The following is a 21907-nucleotide window of genomic DNA, read 5'->3' on the forward strand; positions in this document are numbered from 1 at the left end:
GTGCTATGCAAGATGTATGACTGTTAAATTTACACAGTCTTTCCTTGCTCACTTCTGCTAAAATATTTCCTTTATCATACCTGTTTCCCTCAAGATGATGATTACGAAGAGTGTGATTGGTATAAGTGCAGATATTTCTACTAGGGACTGAGAACAGTGTACTTCAGAAAATTAATCAGTATTTACATCATTTGCAGACTAATAAATATAGGTATTACAAGTTGTATCTTTTTCTGTCCAGTATGTATGGCAAGAACAACCCATTAATGCTTATTTTCCCTTGGTAGTATGTCAGGCATTGAAATATGGATGTGTGGATTCAAAATGGTTAGTCTATCCTGACAGGCATAGTCTTCTTAGTGGTGCAGTTATGACCATGCAGAAAACATCAGGTAATAAATTATGTGACGTGTTTGTAGGAAGATGTTCAACACAGTGAAAAAACAACCGACACACTGATGCTTGTAGATATTAAGGTATAATATATAAAAATATCTGCACTTATACTCATTACACTCTGCATAAGACAACATGGTGAGAATGTTTACGAAATGAGCATTGTAGTTTTCAAGTTAAAACACTGAGAGACACTTCTATGTGCAAAATATGCTGAACAAAAATTCTTCCTTAGTTTATCTAGGAGTTGAATCCTTTTAGTTTGTTGTCCACCTGGCATTTTACGTATAGTGTTGCATTTAGTGTATGATCATTTTTGTCTATTTGTGGTATCAGCAGGCCATGTTTTCTTGTTTGAAATATTATTCTACGATTTTTTGTGAGAATAAGACATAAAGTGATTGCTGTGAACCAGTTATTGGACTATTTAAGTATCATCTAAGTAGTGCTCAGTGTAACCAAGTAGTGTCCTTGATCAGTATACATCAAGCTATGTGTTCTCTTATTCTGAGTTTAGTTTTTTTCCTGTAGTGCAATATATTGATGTGACCTGGTTTTTGCTATGAAGGAAAGACTTCATCAAATAGAGATGTCATTAATTCCATAAAAGTTTAGTTATTCAAGGAATGGATTTCTCCACATCATCATCATCATCATCATTGTCATGCACTGTACAAACACTCCAGGTGCTAGAGTAACTTGTTACTTTTGCTTCTAAATTATTTACATAACTTTCCACTGCTATATTTAACATGTAAATTTCTTGTGTAGAAATATGTTAACTGTTGCTGAAAATATATTAAAATTAAATTTTTTAAACTATGAATTTGTAAATACCAACAAATCAGTATAGTCCTTAATAGGGAAAGAACTGGTATTTATTATTGTTCCACTACATGTTAGGTAAACCATATTTTTGGTAATTTCTTAAACAACTTCAGGACACCAAACTTTATTACTGCTTAGTACTAAGTTCACTTCAGATAAACATTTCGTACTGACACTTAATGGAAGGTCATTACAACTAGATGCTTCAGAATTAATTTTACAGTGATCCATGGACCTTCCTCAATTTGTGCTTTTTTGTCAGTTTACCAAAACGTATCTCCTGTTATACCTGTCATAAGCACCTTGGCTGCACCCATTGCTTTTGCCGCAATAAGTGTGACGAGACCAATAGGTCCTGTTCCTGTGATAAGAACAGTAGAACCCAATGTGACTCCAGCCCTACGACATGCCTGAACTCCTACAGAAAGTGGCTGTACAAGAGCACCTTCTTCTAATGAGACATTGTCTGGTAACCTGTAATAAAGGTTAAATTAAGATTTACTGCATATGCCCTCATCAGTACCTAAAAAGATGTACTAGTATCAACAAGCACACAAAAATATGTTACATACATGTAAGACAATATGTTAATCTTTAACCTACAAGTCTTCAAGGATCACCATATTCATTCATCTAATTTTTACACAAAGTTGTTTACTTTTAGGTATTTGAGAGTTGAGTCTAATAAAAAATTGAGTATGAGCCACCGCTTGAGAGCAGAGAAATATTTTTTTACTCCCTTTTCATCCATGCATCCATATATACATTCATTCATATATTTATTGCATTCTCTAGAACCTATTATTAAAGAGATATGGGACAAGTAAGGCATAAATTAATAGAGAAATAAATAACAAAAACTACTCTGTAGACTGTATCAACAATAAACTTACATTAAACTGCTATTTGAACAGCAATAAAAAGGAAGATTGTAGATGATTATACAGGGTGTTACAAAAAGGTATGGCCAAACTTTCAGGACACATTCCTCACACACAAATAAAGAAAAAAAGTTATGTGGACATGTGTCTGGAAACACTTAATATCCATGTTAGAGCTCATTTTAGTTTCTTCCACTTATGCTCAATGGAGCATGTTATCATGAATTCATACAGGATACTCCACCTGCGCTGCTAGAACATGTGCCTTTACAAGTATGACACAACATGTAGTTCATGCACGATGGAGCTCCTGCACATTTCAGTCGAAATGTTCGTATGCTTCTCAACAACAGATTCGGTGACCGATGGATTGGTAGAGGCGGACCAATTCCATGGCCTCCACGCTCTCCTGACCTCAACCCTCTTGACTTTCATTTATGGGGGCATTTGAAAGCTCTTTTCTACGCAACCCCAGTACCAAATGTAGAGACTCTTCGTGCTCGTATTGTGGACGGCTGTGATACAATACGCCATTCTCCAGGGCTGCATCAGCACATCAGGGATTCCATGCGATGGAGGGTGGATGCATGTATCCTCGCTAATGGGGGACATTTTGAACATTTCCTGTAACAAAATGTTTGAAGTCACGCTGGTACGTTCTGCTGCTGTGTGTTTCCATTCCATGATTAATGTGATTTGAAGAGAAGTAATAAAATGAGCTCTAACACGGAAAGTAAGCATTTCCGGACACATGTCCACATAACATATTTTCTTTCTTTGTGTGTGAGGAATGTTTCCTGATAGTTTGGCTGTACCTTTTTGTAACACCCTGTATACAAATAACAGCAAGATACTACGGTACTACAAAAAGGCACTTTTTTAGTTATGTTATTTAGAAGACGTTTTATCTGCTGCTTCTTGTTTAGTGTGTGAGTAAGACTTGTACACCTCACAAAATAATACGTAAAGTATTTAATTGTACAAAATTACTTTTTATATCTAACTACACACATATACATTTCCAGACATAGGATAACCTGACACTGAAAGTCATTCCAAAAATAAATTTTGTATCAACAGTAACATCCATTACAGTAAATTGCTGGATCAATTGGTCTCACAGGGTGTCCCCAACCCCCTATAGCACAGAGCACCTGAAATTTAAGGAAATATAAACTTTATTTGATGACCAGCTTCTGCAGAGACAGCAATGAAGACAGTATATCTACTGGCTGATGAAAAGGAGGAGGGGATGGGGTGGTAACCACAGCTGAGATCTGCATGAGCATCTTTGGGCTTGGTGTGTATGGTGTCAGTGTGGTCTGTTGTAATGATTAAGGTGGGAATCACACTGACTCTATAGAGCCATTTTGCAACATCTTCATGGTGTGGTCTCCTCATCACAACATCAGAAAATGGCCAGTGTGTGGTGGTTGGAGCAGCAAGCTAATGATGTCCTTGTGAGGTATGACTTTAGTACAGTCATCCAAGGCTTTGTGGATGGAAATGACATGTTAAATGTGGCATGATGCAGGTGGGTGTCAGATCTTGACTATATGATTTTGGAATTGATGCACCAACTGAGGGAGTTCTGCTGGGCATAGCATTGGCGCAGAGGAGAAATAGTCTGCTGGAATGCATAATGGGTCCTCATACACCATTCCTTCTAGTGATGCTCCAATTTCCAGCTTTTAGGTACAAGAAGGCCTAAAAGGACCCAGGGAAGGGCCTCCACCCACTTCTCATAGTGGCAGATGAGAACTTTATTTAAGATCTGATGCCCTCTTTCTACCATCCCATTGCTGGTGGGATGGTAGCTTGTTATATGATGATGCTAGGAGCCACATAACTTGAACAATTCTTGGCCTAAAGCAAATCTGAATTGCCAGCACTGATCATTAGTGACTTGGAGAAGGCAACTGAATCATGCTATGGCAACAATTTTGCTGTTCTCTCAGAAGAAACAATTGTGATTGGTGTAGCTTATGTCCATCAATTACATCTGTCTGACATTGTGAAAAGGAATTTGTAGTCATCTGAAGATAGAAGGAGGTCTATGAGATCAATAAGGACATGGGGCAGTCTCACTGGAGAGCCTTTACAGTGCCCAATGTTAGCATGTACATATCATCCCATTTTGCATCACTGGCTTTGAATACATGAAAAAGTCCATGCACAAGCATTAATCAGTGACTACACAAAATGGTTGGCTAGTAACTTTACAGTTGTGTTTTCTCCTGGGTGTGACAGATTGAAACACTGTCGAATGCAGCTTTGCAATGTTTTGGGGAGATGTAGGGTCTTGGCCACTGGGAGTTGGTTGAGTCACAGTCCTGTGGAAGGGTTGGTCAACAAATGCTGTAGTTATGAATCTGCAGTCTGAATGGTGGCAATTCTTTGTAGTTCATGGAATATGATAAACCACAGATGCAAAAAAAGTAATCAGCAATGATGTTATCTGTTCCTTTATACGGTGCACATCCATAATAAATGACAAACTCTAAATGTCTGAATTGGTGAGGGGAACATTTGTCGCTGGTGTTCTGGAAGGGAGACACTACTGGTTTGTAGTCAGTGTAAATTGTCACAGGTGAGCTACAGTTTGCAGGCAGAAATATTTAACAGCTTCATAAATAGTGGGTAGAGATGAGATGACTAACATTTGTTAGTAATTTTCCTCACCCTTCCATCCCCTTCCCTCTTCCCATTCCAGCATTACACAGCCCTCATTCCACCATCACATCAAGTCTTTTTACTTCTAATTTTTTCTGCTAACTCTGCCCCTTCCCACCACCTCTCCCCTTCCCACAGTTTACCCTCCCGACTGCATGTAGCTATCCTACCCTCTCTCCACCTCATCCCTGCACACTCCCCAGCAGCACTTCACTGTCCCCCACTCCTACCCTACTATACCTCCCCCTCCCTCTCCAGCCTCCTCCTTACCCTCACTCAGTCGCCACTCCCACTATGCACCAGTGCTGCTGCTTGCAGTGTGACTTCAGTTGCCTGAGACTGCAATCATGTGTGTGTGTGTGTGTTGCATTTGTATGAGTGTGCTTGTATGTCTGTTGTCTATTTTTGATGAAGGCCTTGCTGGCCGAAAGCTTATGTGTGACAGATTTCTTTTTGTTGTGCCTATCTGCGACTCCACATCTCCTCTATACGGTGAGTAGCAACTTTCTTTTTCATAATATTTTTACATTTTTTAGAAGAGTATACAGAAGTGATCTTACATTTGTAGGAGTCTTCTTGTGTTTAGAAATGAAGCTTTGGCTATTGAGGCAACATGTAGGTTTCTTATGAAGAATTTGGAAAGGCATTGCTCAGCAAACAATACTTGCTTTCCAACAGGCTTGAGATTTCCATATGTGCTAAAGCTCTTGATACAGTTTGGACATTGCTTGAACAATCACACGACATGGACTCACATGGCACTACTGCAAGAGATACGTGAGAAACTGTGAACCAGCCACTACAACAGTCTATTGCTTGATTAAAATTTGACAATTTTGTAAAACACAGGAGGAAACAGCATTAAATTCTATCATCTTACAAACTTTAGTTTATTTGCATTGGTTCATAATGAACATTCTCATAAATGTATGGATGCCATATACAAACATTAATGCCACTTTTCAAGTAAAGATGACATTCGAAAACAGAAATGTTGTCCTTCAAAAAATCTTACTTGATTTGGAAACCAGACTAACAATATACTTGGTTATGATAGACTGTAAAGATTTACTAAGTGGATTACAAATGAGGAATTTGGTCACTTTTCACATATTAGCAAACCAGGTAAAACTTTTACCCGCTTTTAATCAGCTTTAGAACATGACGGTGTCATTCAGTTGAAACAAGAAGGAAAATTAATCCAGAATGAAATGTTTAACAAAACAATAAATCATATGACTGACTTTAATTGCTACTATGAAAATAAATTACAGCGGGAACACCCGTCATGGGGATAGTACCAACATACATGACTAGACTGTGGGACGAGCAAAAGTTCAAGAATGGAATTGAATCATTATTTTCAGTCTGTTATTTATGTGTTAGTTGGTGTTATTTCAGCTGGACACTGTGACCGAGATGTTCTACGCATTTCAGTCCTGAACTGCACTGCTGCTATGGTTGCAGGATCGAATCCTGCTTCAGGCATGGATGTGTGTGATGTCCATAGGTTAGTTAGGTTTAAGTAGTTCTAAGTCTAGGGGACTGATGACCTCAGTCCCATAGCGCTTAGAGCCATTTGAACCATTTTGTGTTGTTTCATATGACTAACACACTAGAAGATATTGCAGTCTGTTTTTCACAGTTGCTCAAGCTTAGTACTACAGAAGGTTTAGAGGGAGAACTGTGACACTAGCTTGGTTGAGAGCTAGGATGGTGGTGGGGAGGGAAGCAAGCAGCAAATTTAATTGTGTTGCCAACCATGGGAACCTACACCAAGTACTTTGACTTTTTGTAAATGCCTACCACATTTAAACTGCAGTTTGCCTGAATCCATTTGTAGATGGAATTTAATTGACTTTAAAACTGGACAAACACCTGTTGGTAGTATTCATTAATGCAGAAGATAGTAAAAGTTTAGAGAGGGGCGAGTGACATATTTATGTGTTTCTTGCTGCATTGTTTTCATCACCATGATGAATGAAGGGAATGAAAGGGAAAGTGTTAGCTGCTGGTTCTACCACAGCCAATGACAGAACAGTGGACATTTGATATGGTTGAAGAAAGAGATATTGTAACATCCTCATGTCAGTATAGAGGTGAAATCTGATATCTATTCAGAAAAGAAACAGCTACATTCTGAGCTTCGACCATAACAACAACCTCAGAAATAGCAATATACACACATCAAAAAAAGTTTTGTATCACCTTGGTTCCTAGAGTCCCGAACCTGTACAGAAAATTGGAACAGAGATCAACATAAACATCATTTCTGCCCTTTTTATTGCTCATGAAAATCACACATTGCATATTGTACCACAATGTAGCAAGTCCTTCAGAGGTGGTGGTCCAGATTGCTGTGCACACCAGTACCTATAAAACCCAGCAGCACATCCTCTTGCATTGAAGCATTCCTGTATTCATCATGGCATACTATCCACAAGTTCATCAAGGCATTGTTGGTCCAGATTGTCCCATTCCTCAACGGGTGATTGGCATAGGTTTCTCAGAGTGGTTAGTGGGTCACATCATTCATAAATAGCCCTTTTCAATCTATCCTAGGCATGTTTGATAGGGTTCATGTCTAGAGAACATGCTGGCCACCCTGGTCAAGTGATGTTGTTATCCTGAAGGAAGTCATTCACAAGATGTTCATGATGGGGGTGCGAATTGTCCATGAAGACCAATGCCTTGCCAATAAGCTGCCAATATGGTTGCACTATTGGTCAGAGGATGGCATTCATATATGGTACAGCCGTTACGGCACCTTCCATGACAACTAGCAGCGTACGTCGGCCCCACATAATGCCACCCCAAAACAGAAGGGAACCTTCACCTAGCTGCACTTGCAGAACAATGTGTCTAAGGCGTTCAGCCTGACTGGGTTGCCTCCAAACATGTCTCCAATGATTCTCTGGTTGAAGGCATATGCGACACTCATAGGTTAAGAGAACATGATGCCAATCCTGAGCGGTCCATTCAGCATTTTGTTGGGCCCACCTGTACTGCACTGCATGGTGTTGTGATTGCAAAGTTGGACCTTGCCATGGATGTCATGAGTAAAGTTGCACATCATGCAGCCTATTGCGCACAGTTTGAGTCATAACACGATGTCCTGTGGCTGCATGAAAAGCATTATTCAACATGGTGGCATTGCTGTCAGGGTTCATCTGAGCCATAATCCATAGGTAATGGTCATCCCCTGTAGTAGTAGCCCTTGGGCAGCCTACATGAGCCATGTCATCAACAGTTCCTGTCTCTCTGTATCTCTCCATGTTCAAACTACATCACTTTGGTTCACTCCAAGGTGCCTGGACACTTCCCATGTTGAGAGCCCTTCCTGGTACAAAGTAACAATGCGGATGTGATCGAACTGTTGTATTGACTGTCTAGGCATGGTTGAACTACAGACAACATGAGCTGTGTACCTCCTTCCTGGTGGAATGACTGGAACTGATCAGCTGTCGGACCCCCTCCATCTAATGGGTTCTGCTCATGCATGGTTGTTTACATCTTTGGGTGGGTTTAGTGACGTCTCTGAACAGTCAAAACAACTGTGTATGTGAGACAGTATTCACAGTCAATGTCTATCTTCAGGAGTTCTGGGAGCCAGGGTGATGCAAAACTTTTTTGATGTGTGCATTTGAAAGAAACAGCCATATACTTACGACAATGAAGATATAAATTTCACAGCCATGCTATAAGGGTGATGATGATGATGATGATGAAGATGATTTTAGGATGACTATGAAGTTGATTACAAGTAGTGATACCACAGACTACAGGGGTATTAAGCAAAAAGCTAGAAAAGAATGTTTGAAAATTAATGTAAACCATTTCTTTTTATTGATTTTATTTATTATCAAAATTTATTTTATTTATTATCAATAAATAGACAATCTACAACTGGGATAAGTTTGGAATAGGTATAATGTTAACTTTTTGCCAGGTACTTTATGTCAATAAAAACAGTTTATAATTTCAATTGCTCAGAATATGTTAAAATAATTTTTTATCAAGAAGCATGTTAAAAAAATGGGGATCATCTTATATTCAGACTCGTCTTGTACTAGGTAAATATGGTACTTCCTTCTTTTGCAACTCATACTTAATCAGAAATTTATTTTCTTTATTGATAAAAAATGTAATGTAGAAGATTTTTGAGGAGTTATCTGCAAGATGTTCAGTTACCTACTGAACTCAGTATTATTGCTTACTTTTGCAGAAAAGACAGATGTTTCATTTCAGCTATACTGACTCAGGGCTTAAATTTGTGGAAAAACTGGGAGTGAAATTATGTAAATTAAGTTAATATCAATACAACAAAAAATTGACTGCTAAACACTGAAAAATGTTTCCAGAATGAGATTTTCACTCTGCAGCGGAGTGTGCGCTGATATGAAACTTCCTGGCAGATTAAAACTGTGTGCCCGACCGAGACTCGAACTCGGGACCTTTGCCTTTCGCGGGCAAGTGCTCTACCAACTGAGCTACCGAAGCACGAGTCACGCTCAGTACTCACAGCTTTACTTCTGCCAGTTTCTCGTCTCCTACCTTCCAAACTTTACAGAAGCTCTTCACTGAAAAATGTTCACCAAATCAAGAAAAAATATCTCTAAATAAACAAAAAATAATGCTAAAAAGGTAACCAAATCAAGCAAAATCATTATCATACAAAGAAAGAGGTTAATTAAGCAGATCATAAAGACTGTGTAACATGCAATAATCAGTCAGGACCATGTGCATTCTCAAATTTACAATCTTATCCTTTTTTTCGATCTTATTTGAAAAGTTTTAAACTCTGATTGTATAGTAAAATACGTTGTACTAAAACAATTAAGCCCTGTGATTAAAAATCAAATTTCATAAGATTACTGGACTACAAAAAGGTAAACTTTATTTGTGTGACTATATGTTATCATAATTGTTCTATTGTGCTGTTGAGTGAATTTCATTTTTTGTAAATTATTTTTGATTTAATGTTCTTTGTTTCGATCTTAGTATGACTATATCTTTACTGAAGTACTTTAAAATGATGTTAATGGAGTGCAAGTGAGGTTGTGTGGTTGCTGGTGGGAAAAAAGTTTTTCTATTGTGCTCAGTTATTGGACAAATTGTAAATTTGAGTTGTGTACAAACGGAATGTATTTCACTCAGTGAACATTATAATTGATGGCAACAAGACATCTATGACTATTAAATATGAAAATTACATACAAATCACTTCATCATCTATGTTATTCAATAAACATGTCAACCTATCAGGTTTCCAGACCTACAAAAGGATCTGGTTTCAGACAGCAGAAATTCAAGCAACAGACTGAAGGAGGTCCTCAAAAAACAGGATGAGGATTTTTTCTTTACAGCTACTAGTACACCAGCCAATATTGTTTACCCAATGAACATTATTAATAAAAAAAATCCAAATGATGAAAAAGATGACAGGCCCAGATACCAGGTCACAGACAAACTGAAGGAAAGGAGATGCCAAAAAGGTGATCCACTGTGTCAAAAGCAAAATTCAGTTGAGGAAACCCTTGTAAATTAAGACACAGAACTGTTGGTCATTATTTATCTTCATGAGGTAAACTATTTATTTCCCCAACAGACACACAAACAAACACAAACATACACACAAAATTCTAGCTTTCGCAACAAACGGTTGCTTCATCAGGAAAGAGGGAAGGAGAGGGAAAGACGAAAGGAAGTGGGTTTTAAGGGAGAGGGTAAAGAGTCATTTCAATCCCGGGAGCGGAAAGACTTACCTTAGGGGGAAAAAAGGACGGGTATACACTCGCACACACACACATATCCATCCACACATATACAGACGCAAGTAGACATATTTTCATGTGTCTGCTTGTGTCTGTATATGTGTGGATGGATATGTGTGTGTGTGCGAGTGTATACCCGTCGTTTTTTCCCCCTAAGGTAAGTCTTTCTGCTCCCGGGATTGGAATGACTCCTTACCCTCTCCCTTAAAACCCACATCCATTCGTCTTTCCCTCTCCTTCCCTCTTTCCTGATGAGGCAACAGTTTGTTGCGAAAGCTTGAATTTTGTGTGTATGTTTGTGTTTGTTTGTGTGTCTGTCGACCTGCCAGCACTTTCATTTGGTAAGTCACATCATCTTTTTTATATATATATATATATATATATATATATATATATATATATATATATATATATATATATATATATATATATATATATATATATAAAAAACAAAGATGAGGTGACTTACCGAACAAAAGCGCTGGCAGGTCGATAGACACACAAACATACACACAAAATTCAAGCTTTCGCAACAAACTGTTGCCTCATCAGGAAAGAGGGAAGGAGAGGGGAAGACGAAAGGAAGTGGGTTTTAAGGGAGAGGGTAAGGAGTCATTCCAATCCCGGGAGCGGAAAGACTTACCTTAGGGGGAAAAAAGGACAGGTATACACTCGCATACACGCACATATCCATCCACACATACAGACACAAGCAGACATATATATATAAAACTAAAAGTACACCATATTATCCTAACTTATGGAACTATAAAGCCAATGGCTGGAGGGGGGGAGTAAAGGGCTAAGTTGGTGGAGGTTTCCATACTTAGCAATCTGACTAGTTAAGCCATGGGCTGGTTAATGTGACTTGATGTATGAACAATAACTTCTATTTCTGACAACAGCAAGCTGTTTTTATTCATGTTTAGGTTCTTAAACAGAAATTTTGCTGAGATTAAGAGTTACAGTATTTGTTATGAATGAGTTTCACATCTGTTCCGATATCATACTGGTTGTTTCTACTGTAGTTGATTTGGACTTTATATCCAACACATAAAGAATGAAGATACTGTTTATTCTCCATCAAGTGACAAGAGATGTACTATTAAGTTATTTACAGTACCCTGCCTGCAGTTAAAAATTTATGTTACAATGTATGTTGCTTAATTTTCAATTTTAAAAAGATTTTTGGACTTTAGGAATATATTATGTCCAGTTGTAGAAAGTTGTGAGACATTTCACATAAAAAAAAATTGGATTATTGCCATCACCTCTTGATCTATTTTTATCAGTCATTGACTTTATATTTATTTAATAAAAAATTTAAATGTGGATTAGTGGCTTCAACGTGTAAAACATACCTACATAAGCAACAACTTCTAACTACAATCTCATTTTTTGCCTTACCATCTTGAACTCATTAGGGATGCAATCTATGAAATATTATGTATGAATAAAAGAATAATAAAAATAAAAGGCCATGAATGGAAGTTAAATGGGAATTTAAGTTAACTTTCATTCATATTCCTTGTTCAATACTTAAAGTTACCACTTTACTGAGTGGAACTATTGAGTTATCCCAGAATATAACATTGAATTGTACTGCACATTTGTTCAGTCACTGATTCTTCATTTCAAAACATTGTGTCAGTTTATATAGACTCTATTACCTTTATTTTTTCCCTTAGACATTTAAACCACAAAATTTCATAATTTGTTTCAGGGTACTGATATGGAACAATCAACTTGATGTTTATTATAAATTTTATTTGTTTGATAACATGTGGTTTCATCACTTGTCACAATTATTAATTTTATAAATACAGGATACATGTTACCCTTCAAGTATAAAATTCTAGCAAATCCTAAGATTGAAAAACTGAGCTTCATATATTAAGTTTGCATACCTATGACAGAAATCAGATGGATGCTTGTAATAATAAATAAGATTTCCATCATCAGGTGGTGTTGCACAGTAGGACATATCTGTACACAAATTGTACCTTCCATGCTTACAATAGTAACATCTTCTGCATGGAATACTTGGCTCCACAGCAACACGGTCACCTGAAAAACATTTCTGTGTGTGGGAACAAAAAAATCTGCTGCTAATTTTGGTGCATATAACTATCCAAAACAAGTATTCTGTCTTCATAAACTCTGAAGATTTTGTCAGAAGTTTTCAGCCCAAAAAACATCTAAACTATAATCATTACACTAAAACAGAATTTGTAAATTATCATATAATTACTGTTACAACAAACTTAAATATTAAACTAGATGTTCAGTTTGTAATTATAAGTGTAAAGGATCTTATGTGATGATTTAAAATATAATACTTAGTGTGAGTAAAAACAGGAACATGTCTGTTTGATTACACATAAATAAACATTGATGTTTCAAAAATAAAAATTTGAGATACTGCAAAAACAATTTTCTTTAATATATGATAAATGAATATTCATTGAATTATACGTGGTGATGCAAGGAAATGGGAAAATTAGAAACTGATGCTGGGAGCTCTACAGCAGAAGGAAAAGTGGAGAAATGGCATTGAAGTGCATACATGAATGAATGTATAGTAACCATTAAGAGGTGGAATCATTCAAAACATGGAGAACAAGAGCCTAGCTTTCAGACTTAGCGGTCCCAAAAATTATCTTGCTATTGTACTTGGTAATATAACGGATTACGATGGAGCAATGATACAAGATTTCTATGAGCTCAGAGCCCCCCACCCTTACAACAATAGTAACTACACTTGAAAGACAATTTGGTTTGACATATGTGTAAGTCATTGGACCAATGAATGCAATAAATGATTTGATTTAAGTGTATTGGCAACAGAATGCCATCTCAATTCTGGTGACATCTGAGAAATATAATGGAAGAGAAGCAATGTCTTATCAAACACTATAATGTGTACAGCTAACACAACTATTGTGTATGGCTAACACAACTATTGCTTTCACTGAAAACTATGGTAGTGACATGTGGGAAGTGTGATGGTAATTCTGAGCTGGCAGCAGCAGACAAGGTGCATGCTATAGCGGGGCAGACGAGTATCTCAACAGTAACACAAGTGCTAACAACATGACCACTGTAGAGACTGCAGCTATACAGGATAAACAACAGACAAACATCAAACAGCAGCTCTTGTCTGAACTATCAGATGGATGCAGTGCAGAAGCATTGCTGGCACTGGCATCAAATAAGTGGATCTGCAACAAGAAAAGATAAAGAAGAGGGGTATTCATCCAGGCAGTAGAATCAAACAGACTGCCAGATGGTACATGGAGGTTTTTTGGGTACCACAAGCCTTTTGGTGATCAGGCCATGAGGTGTGCATCTCATGGCTCCTTCCCAAATGGCCTAAATAGCCAGTAGTAGGCAGAGAAAGCTCCACGTTACACAAGAGCATCAAAGTGTAGACGAAGGAGTTGGTGCTACTTCTGCAGATACCAGTGGTGACAATAATCAGCTGTAGCCAAGACCCCTCATTAAAGATCAGCCCAGTTATTTGTGACAAATTTATCACATCCATTCAAACACTGAAGTATGCCTGCCTGATATCATTAAGGCACTATTTGTAAGTAAAATACAAGAAGGCAAGTTGGTGCTATCTTACTGATTCAGGCTCAGACATAAGTGTGCTGCCATTCAGGCAAAATAAGACCACAGTGGTGCATGCAACTATCCACCTTAAAGCAACTAACAAATTGCCCATCACAGCTTATGCTGAGTGTGATGTGACATCAGACATGGGCTTCAGTAAAAAGTTCAAATAAAGGCTCTTACTGGCTTGGAAATGAACTGATATTAGGTGCAGACTTCATACACCACTAAGGACTAGAGGTAAAGCTAAATACAGTGCAAATTAAGAGGAACAGTGAAGCGGTAATGAGTACTATAGGCAGAAACGCTAACAATGCTTTCACTTCAGCCAGTAGTTTGGTTAGCCGAAGAGCTACACAAGAGATAGTCAGAAAGTATTGCATACCACAATGCATTACATTAAGATGACAACTGGTCAACTGTTCTCTCCATGCTCCATGACCATGGAGACTAGCACCCTACCATTTCCTGGCAGTGAAGAAATAAAATGAAGACATATTACAGGCAGGCATCATATGAAGATCTGTGGGTATCATCATTACATATAGCAAAAACAGAAAGACAGCATCTGGAGGTCCTGCAGGGATTACTGCACTCTAAATGTAAAAATAATCCCTGAGTGCTACCCCATACCTAACCCAAGTGAATTCACACATATTTTAGATGAAGCTACAATTTTGGGAATGATGGACTGGAAGAAAGCTTTTAACCAGATTCCATTTGCAAAGGAAGATATTTTCAAGACTGATATGATAATGCCTTTTAGGCTCTTTGAATATCAATTCATGCCATTTTGATTTAAAGGCAGAGGTTTGTAGACAAAGTATTAAGAGTCTTGGATTCCTGTTTCATGTACCTGGATGATATTTTGATATTTCTGACGATAGCAGAATGACATGAGGAACACTTTAAGGTAGTGTTCAACAGGATATGTAAATATGGCCTGGTAACAAATGAGACAAAATGTGTTCTGCATCTAAAACAGATGACCATTTTCTCACACAGTATTAGTCCTCTTAAAGAGAATGCAGAGATACTTAAGAGGTGCATAAAATGTGGTGACTGATTGTTTTTCTAGAGTCAGCACAATCTCTTTCACAATAAATTATGATCAATTTAGAGCAGCACAAGCTGTAGATGAGCAGCTGAACAATACTTTCACAATGGCCCAGATCAAACAAATGCAGCTGCTTGACACAAAGGACCTTATCTGGTGGTAATGCCACCATTAAACTGATGACAGAGAAATTTGGGTGGCCAAGTATTAAAAAAGGCTGTTGCCAGTTGTCAACAGCACATATAGCATGTCAACAATTCAAATTTGGCAGACATGTATTCAAGCTGCTGGGAGAATTTTCTGATACAAGTTGTGTGCCTCATGTTCACATAGACCTCATGGGCCCACTTCTGCCTTCGGAAGGGTATTATTATACAGGGTGGTCCATTGATCATGACCGGGTCAAATATCTCATGAAATAAGCATCAAACAAAAAAAAACTACAAAGAACAAAATTTCTCTAGCTTGAAGGGGGAAACCAGATAGCACTATGGTTGGACCACTAGATGGTGCTGCCATAGGTCAAACTGTTAAATAGGAACCCCATTTTTTATTACATATTCATGTAGTATGTAATGAAATATGAATGTTTTAGATGGTAGTTGGACCACTTATTTCACTTTCTGATAAATCAGTGGGTGGGGGTGAGGTGGGAGGGTGGGGAGGGTGGGGGGGGGGGGGGGGTGGAGCTCTGTGTGGAGCACAAAATTCAGACAGTGATTGCAGATACATGTGTTATTCTTTGGCTGACTGACCAAATTTGCTTCATGTGTACTCTTAGTTCTAGTTTTTGACAGTTCTTTGTTTACTGTTGGTTGTTACATGGGAATCTATCTAACTAAGAAAATAAGTCTTGGTAAGCTGAGTTCATGTGTGTCTCTGTATATTTATAACTGAAATGATGGAAGCAGTTTATAATAGCTGAAGGTGGGTACCCACCTCAATATTTTGCCATTTATCTCAAATTTGGATCTTTTCATTTCTTTCCCATAAATGCCATTATGTATGATTTATCTGGAGTTATAATCAGCTCATATCCTACTGCTATATTTCTTAAGATTAGAGCTCCCTTTCTAAATTATCTTCTGTCTGTTGGACAATAATATCATCTGCATATAAAATATTACTTAATCTATACAGTGGGGGGAGTGTTATACTACACTCAAAGATTTGTTTCCATCTCACTATGACCTTCTTCACAAAGATATTAAAAGTGATGAGCAGAGACAACAAAATTGTCTAAATCCTTTATTTGTTTTTACTGGTGCTGTCAGTTGCTTCCCTGTGTTGATAAACACAATAATGTTTTGATACTGACTTTTGATTGCTTTTAATAGATTATCTGACAAACCTTTTCTGATCAAAATTTCCCAGAGCATATCTCCACTCACATCATTAAATTCCATTTGAAAATCAGTGAAGATGATGAGAGTTTCCAAATTTGGTTCCACCTTTACTCAATCATTTGTTTCAATACAAAAATGGCATTTACTGTAGAGTGGCCCCATCTAAACCCCATCTGATCTTTGCTGATGATAGCCTCTTTCATGTCCTTAAGCCAACTATTAATTATTCTTGAGTATGTTTTTAGGTATTGTCCAGCAAACTGATGACCACATAATTTTCACATTCATTCCCATTACCTTTCTTGTAAATAGGAATGAGCTTCAATTTTAGTCAGTTCATAGTTATTCTTCCCTATCTCTAGCACATATTCAGCAGAAACTAACATGCAAGAGACTTCTTCTATATTTCCAGCACTTAGCCTTAATCCCATCCATTCCTTCTGCTTTTATGTTTTTAAGGCTTTGATCATGTTGATAAACTCCTCAGGAGAGATATTGTCTGATCGGGTGAGATTCATCTGTATATATCTCTACCTTAGAATCCTTATCTTCATACCACAGATTTCCATAATATGAGTTCCAGGATTCCTCATCAATCACTTTTAGTGTCACAGTGTCTTTCTTTTCTTTAGGTGACATTTTCATCATCTTGTGAGAGAAAAAGTGTCAACATCATTTTCAATTCTGAAATGAATTAATCCTATTGATCTTAATGGCTATTCTTTACAAGTTTCCTTTGCTGTACTTCTCTTTATCTGATACACTTCTTGATTCTATGCTCTAGAATTGCCTAAAAGTGTTCTGTATGCTATATATTTTTCCTCAAAAGCATCTTGAATTTCTTCAGTCGAGATCTTCATGCCTTTATTTCTCCTAAATTTTACTTTCTTTCCTAGAACATCCATGACTACTTTGTTTACTGCACTTTCTGCTCTTCCATTCTTCTCTATGTTACATTTTGTTTCTCTTTGTTGGATTCTCAATTTGGTTGTTGTTGAAAAAGCAATTTAATGTTCTCAAGTTGTGACAGGGCATAAAGATATAGTCAAAACCCTAGTTGTTCCAGTCCATAATGGTTGTAGGAAATGAGTAGAATGCTTTTTAGCTAATTAATGGCAGTGTATGAAAATATTGTCACAAAATCATTAGCCTGTTGTCTGGTTTGATGATATCTTTCATCTCTTCCTATTTCATGTTAATTTTTGTGACAGGACAGAATGCTTAAGTCTGAAACTTGGATATTTTATCATGTAATCCATCTTTGGCCCAGAATGGATTTGTGTGGTCCATGGAAGATGACTCCATGATAAACATAGCAAGATAAACAGCTTCAGACTTTTTGATATCACTCCTAACATAATTATAATTTTCCTGTCTTTTTTTTATCTAATCCAAATACAGCATTTAAATAAAATGTCAAAATTTTTGTTATTTATTTGTCTTTTAGACACCTAAAATATTACATAAGAGAACACAAAACTAGTTTTCTAAAATAAGAAACCATCATATGTATAATGGCTGATCAAAAAGTTTTTATTTGAAGACAGTACAGTCCAGAAGTTGTATGGCAATCATGTGAAATTGCCATGAACATTGAAGCAGTCATCCCATTGATGCACTAGGTTGAAGATATGTGTCTGCTAAAACACCACATCCATCTGTGTAAAGAAGTCCATAATTGCCTACTGCATATCCTCATCCAACAGGAATTAGTGACTTTTCAAGGCCTTTTATAAATAACGGAAGAAATGATAATCACATGGGGAGGGATCAGGATTATAGGGTGGGTGTTTGAGTGTCTTTCCTTAAGTTGGCGTTAATAAGGTTGGCCTCCCAGATCAACCAGTGTCCTGTATTGAATCATGACCAGCACAGAACTTGGCACACTATTCGACAGTGATGGTTTTCAAGAGACATGCTACTCCGAACACATTCTTCATTCTCTGGTGTATGTCTAGCAGTGTCTGCCCTTTGGCAGCCAAGAAAAGAATAACAGCGATTTTGTCCTGATTGAAGGCATTTGGCAATTCAAATTTCCACATTTACTGCATGCATGTTGGAAAGACACAAATACCACACTAATCCATTGTTTACATGTTGGCACTTATATACCCACATCAGAGGCACATTGCATGTATGCTGCAACAGCACTCTCAAATGGAAATTTTTTGGTCACTCCTTATAGTAACTGTCCAGCAGGAAATAAATGTTAGGTACCTCATAACATATATACACACAGATATTCAACATGTACTAATTTTAGAATAATAATAATAATTTAAGAAATCAAACCAAGTGAATTTCTTTTAAAATAATAATAACACACCAACATTACTTGCCACAGAAAATATTGACAGGAAACTTACCAACTTTTAGATTTTTAACACCAGATCCAAGTTTAAAGACAACTCCTGCTCCTTCATGGCCAAGAACTATAGGTTTCTTCACTATGTAGTCTCCAATACGGCCATGCTGTACATAATGGACATCAGAACCACATATTCCCACACATGACATTCTTAGGAGCACCTCTGAGACACAAGCAGAAGAACATTTTGTTATTCACATGTTACAATCCTCATGTTTGTGAGGTTGAACAAATTGTCAGGAAGGTTATTTACTGTAAAATAGATTTATGCTGCACATCTGAATCATTTATTTTTATCACTGATTTTGAAAGGCCTTCGTTTATTCTATTATTATGTATTAGGGATGCCAAGTGTAGTGTGCAATTATTATCTGAATAATTAGTTTAACGTTTTTTTTTTTATAATACACTCCATTCATGAGATATCCATTGTTGGACGTAGCATCCTTACTTTTTTGTACTTCTGACTACTGTTTTGTGTGCAAATACCCCAACAAAAATGTTTAAAAATATATTAATTTTATTCCAAGTTGTACATATCCATATGACTCCACATAATTATGTTATGCACTACAGATTGTTTCATTCCCATTTTATTCGTTTCCTCCTCTCTCTCTCTCTCTCTCTCTCTCTCTCTCTCTCTCTCTCTCTCTCTCTCTCTCTCTGTTTCCTAAATGCTCTCCATGCCATTTTTAACCTTCTGTTTGTTTCTTGTCACATCCAGCCAGTTGGTGTCTTCTGCTGCTCTAAATACAAAAACTCATCAGTTCGTTCTTTGACTTCATGTTAATTTGCACCTTTTCATTTTTGATGTGTTGATTGTACACTAATTTATCCTTACTGTCATCGACTTTCAGGCTTACCTTCAAACTTGTTATACTAAGTTCATCAATTAGTTGCTGTAGCTTATCTGCACTAGTGACATATTGTACAAAATCATAATGTAAATGAAGTGGACATAAGTGGAACAAGTAGCCATGCAAATAGATGTTAGATTGATCACAGAAATTCTGAGGGACAGTAAAATAATGAGATGAAAACACAGTGGAAGATAGGTAGGTGACATTAAATGCCATGCAGGAACAACATGTACTTATGCATATAAATGAAGACTGTACTGAATTGTGAAGTCTGTATGAAATATTTTTCTGGAAGTGAATGCCAAATGGTTGATGATGATGATGATCTAATGCACAGTAGGCAAAGGAATTACACATATCTATGCAAGCACAGCTGATTCAATAATGTTACAGAATTTTTTTAAAAAACTGTCTTTGTGTGAATATAGAAATAAAATTACCAGTTTTAGTATGTTTAAAAGATTTACCTTTTTAAAAATAATCTGTCTATATTACCCTTTAAATGTGATTTTCATATTTTGTTTAACATTTATTGTAAGGACAGAATTAGTTTCATGGTCTTCCCTTATACAACTCTGATACTTGTGAGAAAAGCCACAACCACAACCTAATGGCAAATTCCATTTCATTACGAATGATATCAGTTATCAGTAAACTGGGGCTACCTTTCTGAAAGTTTCAGAGTATAAGGAGAATTGAGCAAAAGACAAGGAAGGACATTTTGCTTTTCCTGAACATAACACTGAAATTTACTTGAATTCATGTATATAACATTCACAAATTATGGTTGTTTAATTTTCACATTGTCTAGAAGTGAAGTATGTCGTGTCTTTCTCAATTACTGGTTTAATGTAGAACTCCAATTTGAACCTTTCTGTGATTATAATAACAAGATCTCCTACAAAAATGAGATATAGACTGCTGCAGAGATCACTCACATCATGTGTATCTCACCATCAGCAGTACTTCCTTATTGACAGGTGGAAATGAATTTTATACTGCATTGTATTTTTATTAGTCTTGTTGCCTACAAAAGCAGTTTATGCATAATACTATGGACAAGTAGGTTTATATGTATGCAGATGAAAGTTAATTCTAAGCACACCAGTTGCTACATATTTAAAATTACAAGTAATGTACTTCATACACTTAAATATGTATCTAATAAGCTTCATACATTTAAATATTCTTCAATGGAGTAAACACAGTGACTCTGCAAATATGACTTTAAGGATTCTGATCTCAGTATTTGCTTTAATGTTTTGAGGAAGTTAGTTATGAAGTTTAACACCCACATTGAAAGAACCATTTTGGCATAGGGATGAACTGATTTTGGTCATATGTACGTTTTTCTTTTCTCTGGTAAAGTGGTCATGAATATCACAGTTTTCATCAATTTACTGTCCTTACCTATTACATTTATTTTAAAGAATATAAGAGTTTCCATAATATAAATACCTGGTAAAGGAGGAATAGCAGAAAGTTTAAACAATGCTTCACATGACTTTGCATCTGACTTGATTCTAAAAATCTTTTTTTATAGTTTGATTGTACTGATAACTGCTTTATAGTTTCCCCAAAATGTGACCCCATATTTAGCAATAGAATGAAAGGAGGAATGATATGCACTATTTACAGTTTTATCAGTACAGTACATCAGAATTGTAGTGAGCATAGAACATAGTAGGTCTAGCTCAGTTTTGAATTAATATATTCTGTGAGATAATTTAATTGCTTATTGCTAAAAGGGGATAACTCTCCAAATGTTGAAAATGCAGATTTTGTTGATTTCAGCTTCATGAGACATAAGTGTATCAGTTGGAATGAAAATAATTATTTGCAATGGACATAATCAGGGGGAGTACTGATAGAGGTAAAACTGAAGTTACTCATGACTTTGAGATTAAATTGGCAAATCCCATAGTCATGTTTATCAACACATAGAACAATGAACAGTCGGTAACAGAAGAGGTAAATGTCATCACAATAAACATGAAGGTAGGTGAATAAAAGTGCTTGTCTAAAGAACATAAAGTGGAACTTAGGGAACTGATACTTGCTTATATACATGTATTTGAAAAAAGACCAGTATGTTTTATACAAAATGGA

The 21907-nt window shown here is 36.7% G+C and overlaps 1 protein-coding gene across 1 annotated transcript in view; it reads right to left on the reverse strand.

The window, feature by feature from the left end:
• Window positions 1-21907, reverse strand: part of LOC124805263 (sorbitol dehydrogenase-like) — a 99249-nt gene that overhangs the window by 24669 nt on the left and 52673 nt on the right. Inside the window, exons 3-5 of the mRNA XM_047265774.1 lie at window positions 18937-19101; window positions 12460-12619; window positions 1514-1698 (exon numbers count right to left, since the gene is read on the reverse strand). Of these exons, the coding sequence (XP_047121730.1) occupies window positions 1514-1698; window positions 12460-12619; window positions 18937-19101 (510 nt within the window). The remainder of the gene's footprint in view (window positions 1-1513; window positions 1699-12459; window positions 12620-18936; window positions 19102-21907) is intronic.

This window comes from Schistocerca piceifrons, chromosome 7 (genome assembly GCF_021461385.2).
Source record: "Schistocerca piceifrons isolate TAMUIC-IGC-003096 chromosome 7, iqSchPice1.1, whole genome shotgun sequence".
Classification (NCBI taxonomy): domain Eukaryota; kingdom Metazoa; phylum Arthropoda; class Insecta; order Orthoptera; family Acrididae; genus Schistocerca; species Schistocerca piceifrons.